The 21282-nt window shown below is 59.4% G+C and overlaps 1 protein-coding gene across 1 annotated transcript; it reads right to left on the minus strand.

The window, feature by feature from the left end:
* Positions 1–148: 148 nt before the first annotated feature.
* Positions 149–17763, minus strand: NR2F6 (nuclear receptor subfamily 2 group F member 6). Its single transcript, XM_034425867.3, has 4 exons — positions 17391–17763; positions 7884–7978; positions 5694–6218; positions 149–2080 (listed from the first exon to the last, which is right to left on the minus strand). The coding sequence occupies exons 1-4, from the start codon at positions 17687–17689 to the stop codon at positions 1806–1808; spliced, it is 1194 nt and encodes a 397-aa protein (XP_034281758.1). The 5' UTR covers positions 17690–17763; the 3' UTR covers positions 149–1805.
* Between the last annotated feature and the right edge of the window lie 3519 nt (positions 17764–21282).

Genomic DNA, 21282 nt, shown 5'->3' on the forward strand with positions numbered 1-21282 from the left:
GAAGATGAACCTTGGGTTGGGGAAGGGCTGAGGGAGGGGACTTCCAGCAGGATTTACAGCAACTGGCAGCCCTTATAGCCTCCCTGCCCCCTTCTCGCCACTCGACTGGCCCCCCTCGCCCAACCAGGCTAAAATAAATCACATCCGATACCCAAATATTTTTATTCCAAGCACAGAAGTGGCGCTTCCTTGATCCGGAATTTGGAGAGAGAAGTGGGGAGGGAGAGAAAGAGAGAGAGAGAGAAAGTTTGCATAGATTACAATCGGTACTTTAGACTTCCGAGACCTGAGATCGAGTCCCACCACACTCGGCAACTGAAGAAAAGCCGGCCTTGTGGCCTCAGTTTCCTCTGTCTGCAAAACGGGTTTAATGGCGAATTTCCATCACACGCTTTTTGAAGAGACCGTCATATACACACACACAGAGAGGGGAAAGCAGAAGGGAAGAGAAAAAAAAGAGGGGAAAAAAGGCCACAAAGTGATCAAACAGATGTTAGCTGAACTGATATCCGGCGATGGTCACCGGAACACCAAGGCGGGCGAGGAGGGAGGCCACGCGTGGCTGGCAGGGGCATGCAGGCCAATGTTTTGCATAGCATCTTCACAAATGTGGGAGCTGGCACAGCCTGGTGTTTGGGGAGGGGGGAGTGTCCACTGCGGGTTTTGAAAAGAGGGAGGAAGAAATTAAAAGGTGGGCAGGGGGGAGGCGAGGAAGAGGAGCAACAGCGTCTAATTGGCAGGACCAATTTTCCACCAGGGCTTCTTCAGGGGGATTTCCCCAGCAGGGGCAACCGACCTGCCCAGGCAGAGGCTGTCCCTGACCAAAGGGGCATGGGGGGGGGGCGTGGCCCTCGGGAGAGGGAGGAGTATCACTGGGGAAGGCCAGGATCCAGGCCGGGGCACATGCCAGGGCACTCCCCGCCTCTCTGCAGCCCACTTCACAAGGGCCCCAAATTCTGCAATGCAGGGGCCACAATTCAGCTGATGCCCCCGGCTGCCCAGGGCCAAATGCCAGGCCCAACACAGAAGGGCATCCCCTTCCCCCGCATTTGCCCGGGGAGCATTCAGACAGTGCCCGTTCTCTTTGGTGCTTCCTCGGGAGGGCAATCTTTGATGAGGGTCCGAGGGGGGGGGAGAAACTGCATGAGGAAACCATGCAAATGGGGGGCCAGGACCAGTTTGCCAGTCGAAACCTGGCAGGACAGGGCCCCTCCTTAAAAGGGCCCTTTGCAGCTGCAAAAGGGGAGCTGCAAGCCAGCTGCCCCCCTCCCCCCACCACCAAGGGGCCTTTTCAAGCACTCTCGACTTGCCCTCTGTTTGGGGACCCTCCTCGTCCCCCCACCCCCCCTGAGGGCAGAAATGAGGGGGGGTAGAAACGTGGCAGATCTTCTCCAGGCCCTTGGAGAGCTGCCCAGACAGCCGGGGAGCCATTCCTCACCCCTTTCAAGGTGCTGATGCGAATGCTGGGAAGAACCAAACAGGTGGGGGAGGGGTCCAGAGCCCCCCCCGACCCCCCCCAGGCCTCCTTCTTCCTCTTCCTCCTCCGGCTACGTGTGGCACAGAAACGGCTGGCGTGCAACCCGGGAGAAACAGACGAAGCCAAGCAGCCCCACCTCGGGTCTCTCTTGGCATTGGGGGTGGGCTTTTTTCTCAGCCGCGGGGGGGGGGGGGGCTCTCCAGCCTCGCCCCTCCCAAGGGGGTCCCACAAAAGCCAAACTGGCCCTCCTCCAAAGTCTCGGTGGGGCCGGAGGGAGGGGTGGCTGCAAGGAGGCCCGCGGGCACAGCGTCCATCCGCCTGTCCGGGCTCACTGCCCCGTCCCGTAGGGCCAGTTGAAGGAGCTGCCGGAGAGCAACATGTCCCGAATGAGGGTCTCGATGGGCGTCTTCCCCACCAGGCGCATGAAGAACAGCTGCGAGATGAGGGAGGCCGGGACGGCCCGCAGTGCAGGGAGCCGCAGCAGCAGCCGGCCGAAGCGCTGGGGCTGGGAGGGGTACTGAGAGCGGACGTACTCCGTCAGCGCCACCTGCGCCTTCTCCTGGAGGCTCTCCACGTGGGCCGGGTCTGAGAGGCCACAGGCGTCTGCAGGAAAGAGGAAGAAGTGAGCCGGCAGCCGCAGGGGTTCCCACGTGCCCCCAGCCCCAGTTGCTCCCTCTGCAGTGGGCTCCCGGCTCTCTGTGAAGCATTCTAGTCCTCATGGTCTCTTTGCAAAAGATTGAGTACTCAGGGGTCCTGGGTGCTCTCGGATATTGGCAGTTTTGCTGCAGACGTTTCATGGCCCAACTCGGTAACATCATCAGTGCTACTAAGGAGTGGTGGTTTGTTCATGTAAACCCACTCCCTTCTAGCATTGATGCAACGTTACCTAGTTGGATAATGAAATGTCTGCAAGAAAACCACCAAGCTCAGGGAGCACCAGGGACCCCACAGTTCCACCCGGAGCTATAAATATTCTCCTTCATTGCTTGAATTCCCAATGGAGAGATCGGCCTTGATTGCCTTTCTGGATCTAGCGGGTGGCTTCTGACTCGACCTGGGCACCTGTTGGGGTCCGCCAGCAGCCTGCGGAGCTGGCAGCGGAGTCAGACAGTGAGGAGGCTGAGGAGGAACATGGGCCAGTCCTGGAGGCTGAGGAAGGCCCAGATGAGGGCAGAGATGGGGCCGGGGCCATCGGGGAGTGATGTGCGGACTCCGGAGCCTCCAGAGGCTGACAGCAGAGAGGCAGAGGAACGGGAGGAGCCTGTTCCTAGTGCACGCATGAGAAGAGCTGCCAGAAGGCAGGAGCAGCTAAAGCAGAGAGGACGACTCGGGAGTAAGGCCAAGAGATGATTGGCCCCTCCCATAAGGCTTAAAAGACCAGCAACGGCTCTTGTGCTCTTTGTCGGAAAACAACAGTTGAGAGAATCTGCTTCTTGTTTCACTGTATTTATTTCTTGTCGGGCGTTTTCTGCTTCTGAACTTCTTTTGTCAAGAAAAGCCTTTGGCAGGTTGCCTAATTATCCCAAGGTCAGAGATAAACTGAGGAATGGTGTTTTGAAGAATTTGCTTTCACTTCATTTAGAATACGCTGAGAATGAGTTAATTCTCAGCTGTTCTAATAAAATCTGTTTGTTTTTTGGAACTGTTTGCATTTAATATCAACCACCTGGGCCTGGGTCACAACAGTGCCCCCTTGTCTCCCGATCGTGCCAGAGAGCCAGGCCGGATCAGGCCGGCCGTAGGCGCTGGCACTACTGGGAGTTATACACACAATAACCTACCAGAGAAAAACGGCAATCCAAGCAGCTCGGCCACCGGGACTTTTGGAGTGGTGTAGGCAGCCCAGGGGCACAAAGGCCTTGCCTGCCACAGCTGCCTCCTTGGGCTGGGAAGGGCCAAGCAGGGTGGGGGCCAGGGGGGGCCAGTGCCACTCACAAAGTGCCAGCTGCCTCTGCCAATGAGGCTGCCCAGCAAAGCGGCTGGAGGAGGGCTGGTCACTCTTGTGGTTGCCAGGGAAGGCAGCCCCCCTTCGCTCCAGCCCCCCAAAAGCCTCCCAGGCAGCAGGAAAACAGCTTTTAGGAAGGGCTGATCAAAGGGGCAGAAGGCAGCCAAGGCAGGGCGCCCCCCCAGGGCTGCCTTTGCTTCCCCCCTCCCCCAATACTCTGCACCCTGCTGGCAAGTGACAGTGAGAGAACCAGAATTGGCAGGAAGATGCCAAGACAAAGCCAGGAATCCTCCCTGGGGCTGCCCCTCTCTTTGCCTGAAGAGCAGTTGGTGGGGGGGGGGCTGGAAAAGACGTTTGAGAAGCCCCCAAACCTTCTCAGCGACAGGGCCTTTGCAGAAAGCCTGGGAGCATCACCTCTCTTTGGCCACAGGATGTCACTGTTGAACACCCCATTCCCCTCCCCCCAATCCAAGGCTGGGAGTGGGGGGATGAGGAAGCCCCAAAGAAGCCCCCCCCCCGCCCCAGAATGAACATCCTTCTTTAGTTTCAGCTAAACCAAAATGCAAAATTGAAAAATGAAGCTGCAGGGCCAGATTGAGGCTTCTCTTTCTTAGAACCGGACTCAACTTGATTTTGGCCTCTTCTATCTATCTATCTATCTATCTATCTATCTATCTATCTATCTATCTATCTATCTATCTATCTATCTATCTATCTATCTATCTATCAGAACAGAGCTGGGAGGGACCTTGGAGGTCTTCTCGTTTAATTCCCTGCTCAGGCAGGAGCCATTCCTGACAAGTGGCTGTCCAGTCTCTTCTTAAAACCTCCAGTGTTGGAGCATTCACAACTTCTGGTGGCCAGCTGTTCCACTGGTTAATTGTCCCGTTAGGAAACTTCTCCTTCATTGCAGGTTGCTTCTCTCTTTGATTAGTTTCCCTCCGTTGCTTCTTCTCCTGCCTTCAGGGGCTTTGGAAAAGAGGTTGACGGCGTCTTCTTTGGGGCAGCCCCTTAAATACTGGAAAGCTGCTATCCGTCCCCCCCCCCCAGGTCCTTCTTTTCTCTAGAGTGGCCAAACTTAATTCTTGCAACCGTCCTTCACGTGTTTTTGTCTCCAGCCTTTGATCATCCTAGTTCGAATCATCCCCATCTCAAATCTGCCCTGCCCAGGCTCCTGCTGACTCATAGTGACCTGCTTTATGACCATCATTGTGGTCATAATTCGAGGAATACCGACACTCCTCCTGGGGCAGACCCTGCCCAGACCCTCCCCGGACAGCACAAGGGGGCCCTGCCCAGCCTCTGCCCTCCAGTGCCCAGGTGAGGGGGCCAAGAGGGAGGGGGCTGCGACCCCACCAGGCCCTGCAGCAGGGGCTGCTCTGGACAGGCAGCCTTGGGCTAGGGAGAGAAGACAGGACAGTCCTCGGCTTATGACGGACACGATGACTTCTCCCAAAAGGTGCCAATGACCCAATTCCAAACCTCCACTGCCCCCCCCCTCGTGGGATCACATTTTGGGGGCCGGCAATCGTCTGACATCGATGGATGTTGGCTGCGTCCCACTCACATGGCCGCAATTCAGTTTTTGCTGAAAAACTGCATTTTTTCCCAGGTTTAGCAATCCATGGGTTTGCTTAATGACCGTTGCAAAATGGACGTCGTAAAATCCAAAAAGTCACGGGATGCTCTGCTTTACGGGTGTCATGACTTCACAGCGTTACTGGGTGCACTTTGTTAGGGTCGCAAGTCAAGGACTTTCAATACTGACCTGCCCCAAAGGACGGGGTGGGAGCAGGTGATTTACCCCAGGCTGAATCTGGGTCAGGGCCAGCCATCCCAAGCCACGCTGGCTCTCAGGGAGTCCTCGACTCACAACAGGGACCGTTCAATGGCACTGAAAAATGCGACTTATGACCGTGATTCACACTTTATGACCGTTGCAGCATCCCCCGTGGCCAGGTGGTCAAAATTCAGACCCTTGGCAACTGACTCATCGTTATGACGGTCGCAGCCTTCCGGGGTCCTGCGATCCCCTTTTGCGACCTTCCAAAAAGCGAAAGGTCGTAAAATGAGGCCAAACCCCAACTTAACAATCGTCTTGCTTAGCCACAGGAATTTTGGGCACAATGGCGGTCGTAAGTCGAGGCCTAGCGGCGCTGGGAGAGCGCAGAGTCCGGCAAGGGAGGCAGAGTCTCTCTCTCTCACACACACACACGCACACGCCTGCCCAGACCCGCCCACAGAGTGCCCTCCCGGTGCCCCGGGGCTGACCTGGCGTGAAGAGGGCGATGGCCTTGAGGCAGCTGAACTCGGCCGAGTCCACCTGCAGCCGGCTGAGCTTCTCCACCTGGTCCTGGAAGATGCGGATCTGGTCCATGAAGGAGACCACCCGGTCGGCGGACATGGGGGCGGCGTGGAAACCGGCGGCGGCCAGCAGGGGCGCCATGTGGAGGGGCAGCGCGGACTGGGCGGCGTTGAGCACGAAGAGCTCGCTCCAGCTCAGCCGCAGCAGCGCCACCTGGTCCGAGACGGGCAGCTCCGGGAAGAAGGGGATGTTGCGCGCCCACTCCACCGTGCTGAAGAGCAGCCGGGCGGCCAGCTCACAGATGTTGTCGATGCCCATCACGCTGCCCTGCTGGGCGTACTGGGAGCTGAAGCGGGCGCTGGGGTAGGGCTCGGCCCGCAGCAGCTGCGAGATCAGCTCCGAGACCGGCTGCCCGTTGTAGTAGTCCCCGCTCTGCACCGCGTTGGGGCTGGCGCTGGCGTGGCTGGGGGGGATACGGCCCCTCTGGACGGCTGTGCGGAGGAAGCGAGGGAGAGGGCGGGTCAGGGGTGGGGTGGGCAGTGCTGGGACCCCCCCCCCATTCCCATCAAGGTGGCTTCGGCAAGCGGTAAGGCGCCCTTTGGCCCCAATTTGGCATCCGAAGGAGAGAGCTTGCTGCTGCTTGCCCGGGAAAGGTGCCAGGGCCCGAGGCCACCTGGCGCCTTTCCCCACCTCTGGCCTCGTTTTCCAGCTGTGACCTCTGCCCCAGCTGGGTCACGTGAGCCCCTCCCCGCCCCAGCCCCACAGGTGCCGTGCCCTCCTGGCAGGCCTGCTCAACCGGTCCTTCCCTGGCAGAGCCGGGCACTTCCCTGCCCCCACTCTGAACCGTGCCCTAGTGCCGCCCCCCTCCTGCCCCTTGGCCTCTCCTCGGCAGCTGGTCCTCAAAGGTATTGTGCTCCTAAGCAAGGAGGCTCTACGAGGAGAGGTTCCCCCTCTCTGCTTTGGAATTCTCTTCTGCAACCTGGTGGCCCCCGGGTGTGGGGGGGCTGTGGGCAAACTCAGGGGCAGCAACGAAAGGAATGACCCGGGCACTGATGGGACCTCAACCACTTCATTGGCACTTCCCAGTCCATGCTGGGGGTCAAATCCAGGGCTCCAAAACATCTCTTAGGGGCCACATTGTCCCACCTGAGCTGCAACTGCCCCCTAGTTAACCCAGACTCCCATCCAATCCCTCACCAGCAGCGGTGGGAGGGGGTCAGCCTGTAGACTCCCCCCCCCCATCATCACCATCATGCTGAATTTCAGGCAGAGGGCAGCTGCCCCCCGAGATCTGGGGCGGATTGCAGGGCAATCAGGGTGCGGTGAGGGGGGCCACGGGGAAGGGGGCACTGTCCTCTAGGCAGCTTCTGGCCGGAGCAGAGGCCTGTCCTGGCGAGGGCATCTGTCCGGGCACCATCTCTCTCTCTCTCGTCATGGGACAACTGATCCGGCAGCCGCTCTCTTCCAGCAAAGAGGGGAGGGTCTCCTCCGGCCCCCACCCCCCAGCAGAAGAGGCTGCCTGGGAACTTCTCAGCCAGTCTGACTTCATTCCCGGAGGGCAGTGGGGGGAGGCCTGCCCCGGCTTGTCCAAGGAGCAAGGCGGGAGGTTGGGCTGCCCGATTGGCGCCGGCTTCCCTTGCGCTCAGCGGCTGGTGCTCCTGTGCGATGTTGGGGTGGGGGTGGGGACGGTTTGGGGGGAAGGCGGTTCAGCTGGGCAGGGACCCAAGGATGGACCTCTGCAGTCCTCGTTCCCCCACCCAGATCCCACCCTGAGCTGGAGAACCAGAAAGGGCCCACGAAGCGGTTGGAAGCCCAAGCAGTGCCCGAGACCCCTCCCCACTTGACAGCAACTCTGCAGATACCCATGGGGGCACCTCCCCAGAGGCCATCCCTCTGCTGGCAGGGGCTGGAACTGCAGCTTCAGCAGGGAGTCCCCTCTGGGTGGGGGGGTTATTCCAATTGGGAGTCCTTGTGGGGGAGGGTGACACGAGGGGGGGGTGTCTCCAGCATCCAGCGTGGCTCTGCCTGGCGCCAGACGGCCTTTGATCTTAACCCCCCCCCCCCACAATCCTCCTTCTGGCTTCAGTTCCCTGGGGAGTAGCCAGTCCCCCCCCCTCTTTCAGCCCCCCCGAGCGCCGCCCACCGGCTGGCCTCACCTTCTTTCCTCATACCGACACGGAAGCACTTCTTCAGCCGGCAATATTGGCATTGGTTGCGGTGATGTTGGTCGATCTGGCAGTCCCGGTTGGACCTGCGGAGGGACAGAAGAGAAGCGGCTTCAACACCCCTTCAAAGGAGAGGCTCCCCCCTTGAAAGGGTGGGGGCTCCATCACTGAGACGAGTTTCAAGAAGAGGCTGGACAGAACGGTCGAGGGTCTCCTGGCTGAGCAGAGGCTGGACTAGAAGACCTCCAAGGCCCCTTCCAAACACAGCAGAACCATCGAGTGCAGGCAGGACAGGAATGGAAGGATGGGAGGAATGAAGGAAAGAAAGGAGGGAGAGAAGCAGAGGGAGGGAGGGAGGGAGGGAGGAGGGGAGGCCCTGCTCCTTTCCCAGGAGAAGCCCTGGGAGCTAAGCCTCTCCTGGGGGCTGCCTCTCCTTCCAACAGTGCACCATGGGGCCTGGAGTTTCAAGGCCAGGAAGGATCCCCCCCCCCATCCTTCCCTAAACCCTCACACTTTCCCTGGGGAGCTGCTTAGACTGGTGATGCCCAAGCTGGACAACTTTAAGACTGCTGGACTTCAACTCCCAGAATGCCCCAGTCAGTGAGTCGAAGTCCCCCAGCCTTAAAATCGCCCACTTTGGAGGAGGCCCGGCTGAGACAGTGAGGGGTGGGCCCTGCTGGCCAGGGTTGGGGGAAGGGCAGCCGGACCTCGTCTGACCCAAAGCCCTTCCGCCTCGTTGTGGTCAGTCCTGCATCTCCCCCAAAACTATCAAAATGGGGACTTTTGTTGCAAGCCCCCCCCACACGCCCCCCAAACTTCCACTGGGGATGGGCCTTGACCCCAAAGGGGCTGATTTGGATGGGGGTTGTTTGGAGCAGGCCAGACCGTTGACCCGGCTGAGCAGGATTTGGGCAGGGGATTCCTAGAGAGCATCCAGCCGGATGGATCTTCAATGCTGAAAAAGGTCTGGAGGGGGCAAAGGGAGCAACCCCCCCCCCACACAAATGCCATTGCTGGCGATGCTTGGTGGTCGGCTAAGGGACTACAATGCCCATCGCTGGGAAAGAAAGAGAGGCAGCCAATTCCTGCCCATGGAGGAAGCCTCGGCCAGAGCAACCGCCAGGCAGGAGACCCCACAACGGTCAACGTCTCATCTGCATCGGCCGGGCTCCCAAGGGTGCAAAGGGGGCCAGCTGACCCCTCCACTTAGGGGGCAGGGATGTGGGATGCAGCCTAAGCTAAGCGTCTCCTGGTTGCCATCAAGAGACGGAGGCCGTGACCGCTGGCTTGGGGGGAGGGTGGGGGGATTAGCATCTGCCCCCAGACGCCCCTCCCAAACCGGTGACCTCCCTGCTCCAAAGCCATGCCCCCCTCCCGCCCCACAAGGAGGAATTCCAGCAATTTCCTCCCTTTGCCCAGGCAGGAGCAGTGGGGGAAGGGCTATGGGGCAGGAGGAGCCTTCTCCAGCCGTGGTGGAGGGGAGGGGGAAGAAAGGTGGAGGGGGGGTCCCCGGCGGGGAGGGTTCTGCACTCAGGCCAGACTCCTGTCTCTGCTCCAGATCTCTCAGCCCACTTGCAAAGCTCATTGGAGGGGGGGTCCCACCCAGGAAGCTGCTGCTGACCCCAGGTGGACCCACCTGCCCCCCCTCCCAGGAGGGGCAACCAAGCAGAGGCATCCTTCCCCCACTGTGCACAAACTCTGGGCTGGCAGGCAGAGAGAGAGACCAGTTCAGCCCCTGTCAAGACCCCCATGGGGGTCTTCTCCCCATGTTTCCTTCGGCTGCCCCTCATTGGGACACCACCCCCCCATGCAAAGTTGGCCTTTGGCCCCTCCCTTCCCTTCCCTCGAGGGACCCCGTCTGTGGCAGAGGGGCTCCGTGGGGGCTGCAAGGCCGACCACCCACAGAGGAGGGGCTACCTGGGAGCAAGTCCAGTACCACGAGACCCTCCCCCCAAAAGCCCCCCAAGGGGGGCATCAGACAGAAATGGAGAGGACCAGCGGAGCTTCAAGCCAGGATCGTCTCCCGCCTGGTGACCCTAAAGGTGTCTCCCTTTTACATCCCCCCCCGGGGGCTTCCTCTGCCTATAGTTCTTCCCTACCACTGTGGGATCACCCGGTGGCCTCCCATCCAAATACTAAAAATAGGCCTAATCTTAAATTCCAACCCTCATCCCTGCTGGGCCAAATACAGGCAGTCCTCATCTTATGACCGCAGCTGAGCGCAAAATTTATGTTGCTAAGCGAGACAGTCGTTAAGTGAGTTTCAAATCCATTTTACAATCTTTTTCCACCATCGTTAAGTAAGTCACTGCAGTTGTTGAGTTAGTAACACAGTTTTAAGTGAATCGGGCTCCCCCCCCCCCGGTTGACTCGTCAGAAGGCCACAAAAGGGGATCATGTGACCCCAGGATGCTGCGGCCGTCATAAGTATGAGTCAGCTGCCGAGCATCTGAGCTTTGATCATGTGACCCTGGGGATGCTGCAACGGTCGTAAGCGTGAAAAATGGTCTTAAGTCACTGCTGTAAATCTGAATGGTCACTAAATGAACGGTTGTCAATCAAGGACTAAATGCCTGAGAAAGAAGAGCTGTGCACAGGGGCAGAGACGGGGAGGGGAGCTAGGAGGGCAGGACCCGCACTCTGGACCCTAAACCCCCCAGCCAAGCCCCAGCTTGAATCCGCCCCCTCCTTAAACTCCTTCCACACAAAGAATGTTATACCCAGGTGGCTCCCTCTTTCATGCCAGTTGAAATGTTGGTATTATTAAAAATTATTAAAAAAAAAAAAGTCTTTTCCACCCAGCTCCACTGTTTTGAGGACCGCGAGGGCATTAAAGGGGCTGGACCAGGTTGAGCACGGAGGAGGTCTCAGGGGTGGGGGAGGCCTTGGGGAGTCTCCTGGGGCCTGCCCCACCAGAGGTACCCCATATGTTCTGCTTAATGACCCACGTGCTCATTTAAGGGGTGCAAGAGGAGGGGGGCAGAGGTGGGTTTCAGCAGGTTCTGACCAGTTCTGGAGAACCGGCAGCGGAAATTTTGAGTAGTTCGGAGAACCGGTAAATACCACCTCTGGCTGGCCCCGCCCCCATCTATTCTCCGCCTCCGGAGTCCCAGCAGATCAGGAGGGAATGGGGATTTTGCAGTATCCTTCCCCTGCCACGCCCAACAAGCCACACCCACAGAACCGGTAGTAAAAAAATTTGAATCCCACCACTGGAGGGGTGGTGAGAAACAGGGGGGGCCCACAGAAGAGCCGGCTAAGATGCTCCCCAAATGAAAGCCCACAATGGGGAGGGGTGTGAAGGGAGGGACTCCACACCACGTAACCACCTCCAGTCCCATCCCCCAAAACCCCGACCCCCCCCAGCAGCCATTCCTGGCAAGCAAACAAGGTGCCCCCCACTTTACAGCTAACCCCCTACCTGGGCATTCATACATCACAACAACAACGCCTCCCAAGAAGAGTCTGGACTCTAGACAGCCACTTGTCTGAAAGGTTCTCCTGCTTGAGCAGGGGGCTGGACTAGAGGACCTCTAAGGTCCCTTCCAGCTTCTCTTCCTCTTCCTCTTCTGCTGTCCTGTCTTATTCTGCTCTACTTGATTCCTATTTTCTATTCTATTCTACCCCTCCCTCTGGGGAACTGCGGCGTTCCTGGCCTCTCCCGGCACCCCAGAAGGTCTGGCAAGGCCTGAGCGGGCAGAGCACCAGGGGCTTCGGAGTGCCAGGAATGCTGACCCAGCACCTGCATATTGCTCCCCCCACCCCCCGCAGAACTCCTGCAGCTCTGGAAAGTGCCGGAGGACGACCTGTGTGGGCCCAGCTGCAAGGGGGGGAAGGAAGATCCAGTGCCCCCCCCATGGGCATGTCTGCCTGCGGGCGATTCCACGCTCTGAGACCACCCCCCCAAAGAGGGTCAAGGGCCAGGGGTGCCCTCCCTTTCAAACAGGAGGACCTTGAGCCCGGGTTCAGGGGGAGGAGCTGCTTGGCCAGCTATTATGGCCCCAGACAGAGAAAGATGGGGTGGCACAATCCTCGGGGGAACCAAATCAAGGGGGACAATTTAAAAGACCGGCAGCATCTCCAACGACAGGTAAGTTATAAAAGTTCATTTTGCAACCACTCAAGGTTAGAGCAGCATGGAAAAAGGTGAATTAAGCTAAAAAGGTGAACTAACTTAACAACTGTGGTGATTCACTTAATTTGGTGATTTGGTGGCAAAAATGTCATAAAAACTCACCTAGGGACCGTCTGGCTTAAATTTTGGGCTCAGTTGTGGTCGTAAGTTGTTACCTACATCGATGGGGAAGTGGATGGTGGGGAAGCCCAGGGGGAGGCTTGGCCCTTTGCCAGCACTTATGTGGGGGTCTCTCTCCTTCCATCCCCCCCCCAAGAGGCTCTCCTCTGTGGACAGTACAATAAAGGGGGCGGAGAGACTCCGTTGGGGGGCAAATGAGCTAAGCAGGTCTAAAAGGAGGCTGAGGGGGGGGCTTCCTTCCTTCGGGTGGGGTGGGGGGAGCCCTGGAGCTCCACGGTGCCCCTCCTTCCTCCGCGTGGGGCTAATGAGCTCATTAGGGCAGCCAATTAAACGCCCCACTTGCAAGCCGATGGGTTTTAAATAGGCAAATCAGCCCTGCCCAGAATCCCAGCGCCAGGCAGGCTCCAGCTGGGCAGGAGAAAAGCTTCTAAGCTTCCTTGCTTGGGCTGGAAAAGGTAGCAACCCTCTCGCCTCACCCCCCCCCCGGTTTATTGGGGGGTGGGTTGGGGGCACGGAAGAGGGCAAGGGCCGCTCTGCTTGGAAGGAGCCACCCAGAGAAGGGAGGCCGGAAAAGTCTGGCTCCCTCCCAGCGCATGCGGGCGAAGGCCGTGGCCGGCTTTGCTGGTTAAGCATGTGTGAAAGTCATAAAATTTAAAGCCAGGAGAGAGAGAAAGAGGGAGGGAGGGAGAGAAAGAGAAAGAAAGATGCATTTGCTAAATTAAGCCGAGGGAGGAGAGAAACAACTTTGGGGCCAGCGGGGGGGAAAAATGGCATTTCAGAGCCCTTGAAGAGAGCTGGGCGTGGATGGCCACTCCTGGGCTGCCCAGCCAAGCTGCCCTGCATTGTTCCTGCTTGCCAGCCTCAAGGGTGCCCCTTCCGGGTAACTGGGGACTCTTCCAAGTGGCTTCTGGCCAACAGCCACCTGATTTGGGGCAGAGGAAAGGGGGGCCGTGCCGATCACGGGGAGACCCAGTGCCAAGGGCAGGGCAAATTCGTTCTCTGGGTGCTGATTTTTCTGGCAATAAAAGGCCTCTTTTCAGTGGAGGGGCAGAGTGGGAAAGTTTGTGCCTCCCTGCCCGCTCCTGAGCTCAGCAGATGGGGAGGCTTCTTCCCCCCCCCCCGCATCCCTGCCCTGTCCAAAGACCCCCTCCCCAAACGGAGAAACCCCCAGGAGACACAACCTCCACTGGGGCCCTGCAAGCAGCCTCTCTGCTGGCCTCCAAGTGCCAACGTAGCCCATAAACGCCCGGGAGCTCCTTCACGCCCTTCGTGGCTCTGGCCAGCCGGACGGGGGTCCCAGGGCTGCCCTTCCCCCGGCCCCGAAAGAGGGGCTGCCTATGGCAGGAAGGACCTGGGGGGGCACTCTGACTCCAACCCAGGTGGGCTTCCAGGCTGGCACTGTCTCCAAGCGCCACGACGCATCGGCCTCCCTTGTGGGACCAAGTCAGCCACATTTCATGGATTTATATTTCCTATTTCTGACCCGTCCGTCTTCCTCAGAGCGGCAGGTACCTTCTCAAGTGTTTTTAAAAATGCAAAGTCCTACAAATACAATGAACGTCATAGGTACCTAGGCAGTCCTCGACTTACAGCAGTTCATTTAGTGACCGTTCGAAGTTACAACAGCACTGAAAAAAAAGCAACATGACCGTTTTTCACACTTACGACCATTGCAACCTCCCCGAGGTCACGTGATCAAAATTTATGACGGTCCCAGGATCACACGATCCCCTTTTATGACCTCCTTGACAAGCAAAGTCCATGGGGGAAAGCAGATTTGCTTAAGGACCATGTGCCTACTGCTAACAACAGCAGCGGTTCACTTAACAACGGTGTCCAGGAAGGTTGTAAAATGGAGCGAAACTCACTTAACAACTGTTTCGCTTAGCATCATAAATTTTGGGCATAATTGTAAGTTGAGGGTTACCTGTTGGTCCCCAGAAAAATTTGAATAAAATGCAAATAAAAGCTCCTCCCCCCCCAAAAGGCACGAAGGGAAACGTTCAACCTTCTCCACTAAAAACACCTAAAATCACCTAGAGCTGCCTTGACAGGAAGAGCCCCCCCCGTCTGTCTGTCTGCCTGTCTGCGTGTGCGTGCGTGAAAGGCGCTTCTGGGTGAGGCTTTCTGGATCCCGTGGGTGGGGACCCACCTGCCACCTTCCCTGACTGGCCAAAAGACCCAACCACATCAACAAGCGTCCAAGAAGAGGCCAGACTGCCGTTTGCCAGAAATGGGGTAGGGTCCTCTGCTTGGGGGGGGGGTTGGGGGTTGGACTAGATGACCTACAAACTCCCTTCCAACTCTGTTAATCTGTAATCTGACGCGCCCCAAACAGCCCCTCCAGGGCGCCTCAATAATTTGCCCAGCAAGCCCCCTCCCCCCCACGGGAATCGGAGACAGCTCTATTTTAAGAAACTCACAACACATCACTTAACTTCACACACACACAGACACACACACACACACACACTCTTTGCAAGTTCCAGGTGATTCATCCGCAGGTTGGGAGGAAGTCAAAAGTCCCCCCAGGCCCCCCCATGCAAAGACCCAGGCCCAGATGGAGAGGGCCAAAAAAGCCAGAGAAGCTGCCTTTGGGAATCTGGCTGATTCTCACACCTTTGGGGAGGGAAGAGGCCTAAAGCCCCCCTCCCCGACCTCCCTTTCCCATCTATGTGCCCCCCCCCACTGTTTCCATCTGGAGGGGTGGGTTGTTCATGAAAACGAGATGCAGAAGATGCTGGCTGGCTTGGGAAGCCCAGTCCGGATGGCACTCAGACAGGATAGCAGGAGGGGGGAATTAGCACAGATACCCCCCACCCAAGTCTGGAAGTCCCATCCTTCTGCAATGCCCTCCCCCAAAGGATATGGGGGGGGGGAGAAGCTGTTCTTCTGCATCCCTTTTTCTTCAAACCTTCCTTCTCCAGGCAGAGATTGGGCCAAAGGGGCGTCCGCTTGGCTGCTTTGCGTTTTGTAACTGCAACCCAGGCTGGGCATCAGCTGGTCAGGCCCAGACTGCGCACAAGGAGGCACAAGAGACTGGCAAATTCTGGGTGGGCCAAGCATGGCCAGGAGGGCCCTCCAGAGCCCCCCCCCAGAAAGCAAGTTGAGAGAGAGAAGTGGGGGTTCCCAGAGGGCCAGGGGTGCCCCCTGCCCTGGAAACAGCCCAGCTGGAGAAATGTGCCAATTGCCTTCTATTGGGGGGGGGGGCATAAGTGCCCCTGAGGAAAGCTGCCAAGCTGAGAGGCATCTGGAGGACTTTGACCCTGGAACTATTCTCCTTCTCCCCCCTTCCTTGGGCCCCGACCTGCCCCCCCCCCACAGGAGGAAAACAGGCCATTCGCCCTGAGACTGACCAGGCCTTAGCAAAGGAGGGAGGGGGCAAGACCAAGGCAAAGCAGCAGCCCCCTTGGAAAGGCCAGGCAGACAGGCCAACCATTCAGGTTGATCCCTGTCTCATGAGGACTAGCATCTTACAGGCAGGGAAGGGAAGCCACCCAGCGGAGGCACAGGGTTCGGGGTTTCTGAGCAGGAGGCAAGGGGGGCTCTGGAGGGGCAGGGGCACGGCGGAAGCTGAAAGCAGCCACCGGACAGACGGGCCTCTGTGCCACAAGTTCCCTCTTGGGTGTCACATAACCCACTCAAGAGGAGCCATGAATTGACCAGGTGGGTCAGTGGCCCTTCCCTGTGGCAGGACACAGCACCGAGGCCGAGAGGGTAGGACAGGCAGGGGGCCCGTGGCCCTGATGCCTTCCAGGGAGGGACCTCCTATTAGTTCACCCACAAAGGTCCAGCCCATCAGAGCCCATGGGCAGAAGTGGGGGAGGGGGCTCCCTGCTGACCACTGGGGCATCCAGTTTGGCCCCCACCATCTCCAAGTAAGGAAAGTCCCCCTCCTACTTGGTGCGGAGTGTGCGCACAACTGCTTTGGAGGCTGCTGCTTCTCTCTTGAGACTCACACCATGAGGTCTGGAAACTTGGGAGGAGGTAGACAGCAATTGGCACTCCAGTGGCAATCATCTGGTGTTGGCCATGCCAACACACACACATGCCCTCCTTGTCAGGGAGCATGAAAGGACTGTTGGGAAAACAAAGGAGAAAACTGTTTCCCGTGCACAATGAGAACTAGCGCCTTAGCTTCACCACAAGAGTTTGATCTGCAATTACACTGTGGAAACCTCTGAGGACCACAGCTTTGGGAAAGGGGCCTCTTTTGCGTGATCCTGGGCAGGGGGTGTGATGTCTCTACCTGCCTCCAGAATCCCACTCAGACGGGACATCCCCCCCCCTTTGTCTCTTTCTCAACCTGGGGAGAAGATTGAGAGGGGAGATTCCAGCTGAGAACCCTCCCACCTCCCCAGGAATCCTTGGCAGGGGGGGGCTGGAATTTTGGCCATCTAAGACAGAAGCCCCTGAACTGCCCCACTCGCTGCTCCCCAAAACCGCAGGTCCCGTTTGCCATCCAGAGTTCTGCCCCAGTCAATCCCCACAGCTGGGCTTCTCCCTTCTTCCAGGGTGGGTTGGCAAAGGAAGCCAGCTGGAGCCCCTCCCCCTGCGCCCCACACCTGGGCTGCTCATCCCTTTACTCCCCCCCCAGACGGTCTAGTCAAGGCCCCTCCCGAGCCCCGCAGGGACCCTCCCCACGCCCGCCAAGCCAGCCCGGTCCGCACGCCCCGAGCCCCGCGTGGCATCCGGTGGGCCCGGGCCCGGGGGTGCCAAGGAGGCAGCCGGGACCCCCACGCAACCTGCCGCACCAGCAGCTCCACGTGGCCCAGCCGGGCGGCAGGTGCGGGCGGGCGAAGCACCTGCAGCTCCCGGCAGAGCCGACCCAGTGCCGGGGAGACGGAGGGGGCGTCGCGGGGCCCCGGGGGTCGCCGGCGCCGGGATCTCAGCTCCGGAGCCCCCGCCGCGCAATTGCCGCCCCCGCCGCTCGCGAAGCCCCCCGGGCCTCCCCCGTTGGAGAGCGGGCATGCCTGAGGGGCTGCCCCCCCCGTCGGCCCAGCCCTCCATCCGCGAGAAAGGGGGGCCGCCCCGCCGGGCAAAACTCCCGCAGCAGCCCAGCCAAGGGAGCCTCCGCCGCAGCCCCCCCCCGTTCCTCTCCAGGCCGGCCGGGGAGGCGGCCTTTCCCGCAACCGCCGCAGAGCCCGTCGCCCCTCCGGCCCCCTCCCCAGCGGCGCGGCCTGGGCGGAAGGCGGCGGGGGCAGCAGGCCGACCCCCTCCCCCCTCCCTCCCCCCCCGCGCACCTGCAGGTGTAGCTGAGGTTGCGGCGGATGCTGCGCTTGAAGAAGCTCTTGCAGCCCTCGCAGGTGAAGACGCCGTAGTGCTTCCCGCTCGACTTGTCCCCGCAGACCACGCAGTCCACGGGCGCCGCCCCCGCCTTCTCCTCCTCCAGGCCCCCGCCGCGCTCCGGGTCGCCGGGCGGGGAGGCCGAGTCGTCCTCGGCGGGCCGCGGGTAGCCCTTCTCCAGGCCGTTGCTCTCCCCGCCGCCGCCGCCGCCGCCGCCGCCCGCCGCCTCGCCCCAGCCCCCGGTCACCATGGCCATAGCGGCCGGGGCGGGGCCGGGCGGGCGCGGGGGACTCTCCGGCCGCCCCGCTCCTCCTGCTGCTCCCGCGCCGGGCGGGCTCTCCCGGGGCCGGGCGGCGAGGGGTCCCGGCCGGGGCGGCGAGGCAAAGTTGGGCCGGGGCGGCTGCGGGGGCTGGCGGGCGCGGCCCCTGCCGAAGTTGGCCGGGCGAGCCCCGGCGCCGCCCCCGCCGCTTCCCCCGCCGACGGCCGGCCGAGTGGGGCGCCTAGCAGCGCGGCGGGTCGGGGGGCGCCGGGCGGGGAGGCGGCGGCGGCTCGTCCCGGGCGCCCATGGCGGGACGGGCGGGCGGCGATGGGGCTCCCGGCCGGCCGCTCTCAGCGCATCGCGGCGGCGGCGGCAGCGGCGCAAAGTTCAGGGCCGCGCGGGCTCCGGCTGCAGCCCCGCCGCGCACAGCTCTCCTCCTCCTCCTCCGCCGCCGCCTGCCTGCCTGGCTGCTGGCTCGCTCCTCCCTCGCCGGCCCTCCCCTTCCGCCTGCCCGCCAGCCCGCTCGCCGGGGCCGCCTCCCGCTCCGGCCGCCGCTTCCTGCCCGCGCCCCGCGCCGCTGCCCTGGCCGGAGGCCGCCTCTGAGCGCGTGCAGAGCGCCCGGCGCCCGCCCGCCGACGAGCCCAACCCGGGACTCCAAGCGGTCCGCGCGCCTCCGCCCGGCTGGGGATGATGGAGCCCACGAGCCCCGTCTGACCCGGGAAGCGGGGGGAGGCGCTGCGGCCCCTTCCCACCTTTGCGGGACCCTCCCGCGGCCGCCCCACCTCTGCCCTCCGGTCGGCCTGGGGCTTCCGTCCCCCCGGGGCCGCGCTCAGCGGGAGGCGTCCCGAAGCGAGGGAGGCCCTGAGCAGCGCGGCGAGGCACCCCGAAAGCCCCGCCGGGGGGAGGAAGCTGCGATTCCATTTGCGGGACCGTTGCGGCTTCTCCTTCCCCAGGGAGGCGGACTGGATGGCCAATCTCGGGCTGGGGTCCCAGCCAGGCGGGCAAAGCTCCTTTCCGTGCCTGAGTGAGGCTGTGCAACGCCCCCCCCCCGGAGTTTGTGTGCCCTCTCCAGTTAATGTGGGACAAGAGGGAGGCGCCCCCCCCCCTTTGGAGGAGAGGCCCACTAAGGCTGGGCAAGGGGACTGGGGGCTCTTTCCTGGGAGCTGCTGGTCTCCAGCTGGCTGAGTGAAAGTGATGCCAGGTGGGGCGCCAGGGCCTCTTTGCAAGGCCTTTTGGGACAACCCCCCTCCCCCCCCTCCAGAAGCACTCCTGACACCCCCCTCAACTTGTGGGCATTGAAAACATTTCTGCTCAGAGCTCCAGGGCCTGGAATAGAACCGGTCCCTGCCCACCCGATGCTTCAGGCAGTCCAGCCAAGAGAAGGCACCCCTCCCCGCTGCCTGATCCCCAGGCTCCCTTGGGCCATCCTCAGGTCTGCCCAGGGCGGACCCCATTTGTGGGGGCAGTGGGATGGGCCCCCATCCAGCACTTATGGCAGCTGAAAGCAGGGAGCACTGGGGCAGCCCCAGGCTTCTGTGAAGCAGGCTGGGCCCGAGGTCAACATCGGGGCCTTGTAGGGGCTCCCACATCACAGGACCACAGCTGTTGGGTACAGGGATCAGTGGGTCACAGAGCGTTGGGGGGCCGGTTTAGCGCTCTGGGACTCTTCACCGCTCATCAGGGTATTTTGGGGAACTTCTGCTGATCTTGTCTTGGGCTATTCACACATTGGAATCCACCTAAGAAGCTGCACCGCACCCAGCTGGGAAGGGTGCTCGGCCCCTCTTCTCCTACTGGCCTCTTGGGCCTTACAATGCTGACCCACAACCAGAGACTCCTTCCTTCCTCCCTCCCTCCTCCTTCTTTCCTTCCTTCCTTCCTCCCTCTTTCCTTCCTTCCTTCCTCCCTCTTTCCTTCCTTCCTCCCTCCCTCCCCCCTCCCTCCCCCTCCTTTCCTTCCTTCCTTCCCTGCAAGGCTGGCTGGGGAATTCTGGGAGTTGAAGTCCACACACCTCAAACTTACCAAGGTTGAAAACCATGTTGTAGGTAGCCATATCTTCAAAGGAGCCTGCAAGCACCTTTAATGACTCATAAACATTATTAAAAATCTTTTCCTCAGAGGCCAGGAGTGGCTGGAATGAGACAGGATTGAAATTGGGGTGTAGGGAGGGGAGGAGACAGGCTGCTGGTGCACATGCAGGTTATATGTAACTCACATCTGCACAACCAACCTGTCCTCCCCCTTTCTCCCCCCTTCCCTCCCCCCCAAGTTGAATCCTGCCTCAGTCCAGCCTCTTCTGGCCTCTGTACAGAAGGGCCTCTGGTTTTGAATTCAGAGGGTGACCATTCAGAAAAGGTGATCTCAGACAGGCCACATGCAACATTTTTGTTGCCACAAATTAGTCTTCCTATTTGTCTGTCTGTCTATCCATCTCTCTTCCTCACTGCTATCTATTGCATCTATCTTTGGTCTATCTCTTTATATCTCTATCACCTACCTATCTGCAGTACATTTATCATCTATCATCTATCCATCTTACCAGAATCTAACAGAGTTGGAGGTCGTCTGCCTACCCCGAAGACCCTGTTCAGGCAGGAGACCCTGGCCTATACCATTTCAGGCAGCTGGCTGCCCAGTTAAAAGCCTCCAGTGACGGAGCCCCCATCACCAGTTCCACTGGTTTATTGTCCTCACTGTTTGGAAGTTTCTCCTTAGTTCCAGGTTGTTTCTTTCTTTTTTTTTTTTATTGCAAAAGTTTTACAATTACATTTTCACCCCTTTTCCCCCCCACCTCCCCCCCAGACTTCCCAACCTCCCTAACCCTCTCTAACCCTCCCCTCCCCCCAGACTTCCCTATAATATACTCATACTCATAAAAAACCCTTAATATAACACTTATATATAAACTTAAACCCCTCCCTCCCCTGAATAATTTTTCTCTTTACCTCATTACATTAAAATATTTCCAATACATTATTTTCAAATAAAAGCTATTTGATACTTTCTAGTTTGATATTTGTTCTGAACATATTCTATCCACCTTTTCCATTCCCATTCATAAGTCTCTTGTGAACAATCTTTTAAATATGCTGCAATCTTCGCCATCTCTGCAAAACTGGCCATCTTCAAAGTCCATTCCTCAATAGTGGGCAAGTTCCAGGTTGTTTCTTGTCCTGCCTTCAGGGGCTTTGGAGAATAGCTGACCCCCTTTTTTGTGGCAGCCCCTCAAATATTGGAATTCTGCTATCATGTTGCCCTTAGTCCTTCTTTTCATTAAGTTGCAATTCCTGCAACTGTTCTTCATCTATTTTAGCCTCCAAGCACCCATAATCTTTGTTGCTGTTCTCTGCACTCTTTCCAGAGTCTCAACATCTTTTTTAGGTTGTGCGGACCAAAACACACACAAACACTCTCTCTCTCTCTCTCCCTCCCTCCCCATCATCTCTACCTATCATCTAGCTACCTTCCTCTCTCTCTGTCTTTCTTCCTACTTAAAACCCGGCTTCAGCCACTGGTGACCTCCGGTGGGCCGGTGGTCCTATCAAAATCAAAAGCAACTGGATCTTTTCCTCCAGGTCCTTGAGTGTTAA

The sequence above is a fragment of the Pantherophis guttatus genome, chromosome 1, assembly GCF_059756535.1.
Source record: "Pantherophis guttatus breed Tessera chromosome 1, ASM5975653v1, whole genome shotgun sequence".
NCBI lineage: Eukaryota > Metazoa > Chordata > Lepidosauria > Squamata > Colubridae > Pantherophis > Pantherophis guttatus.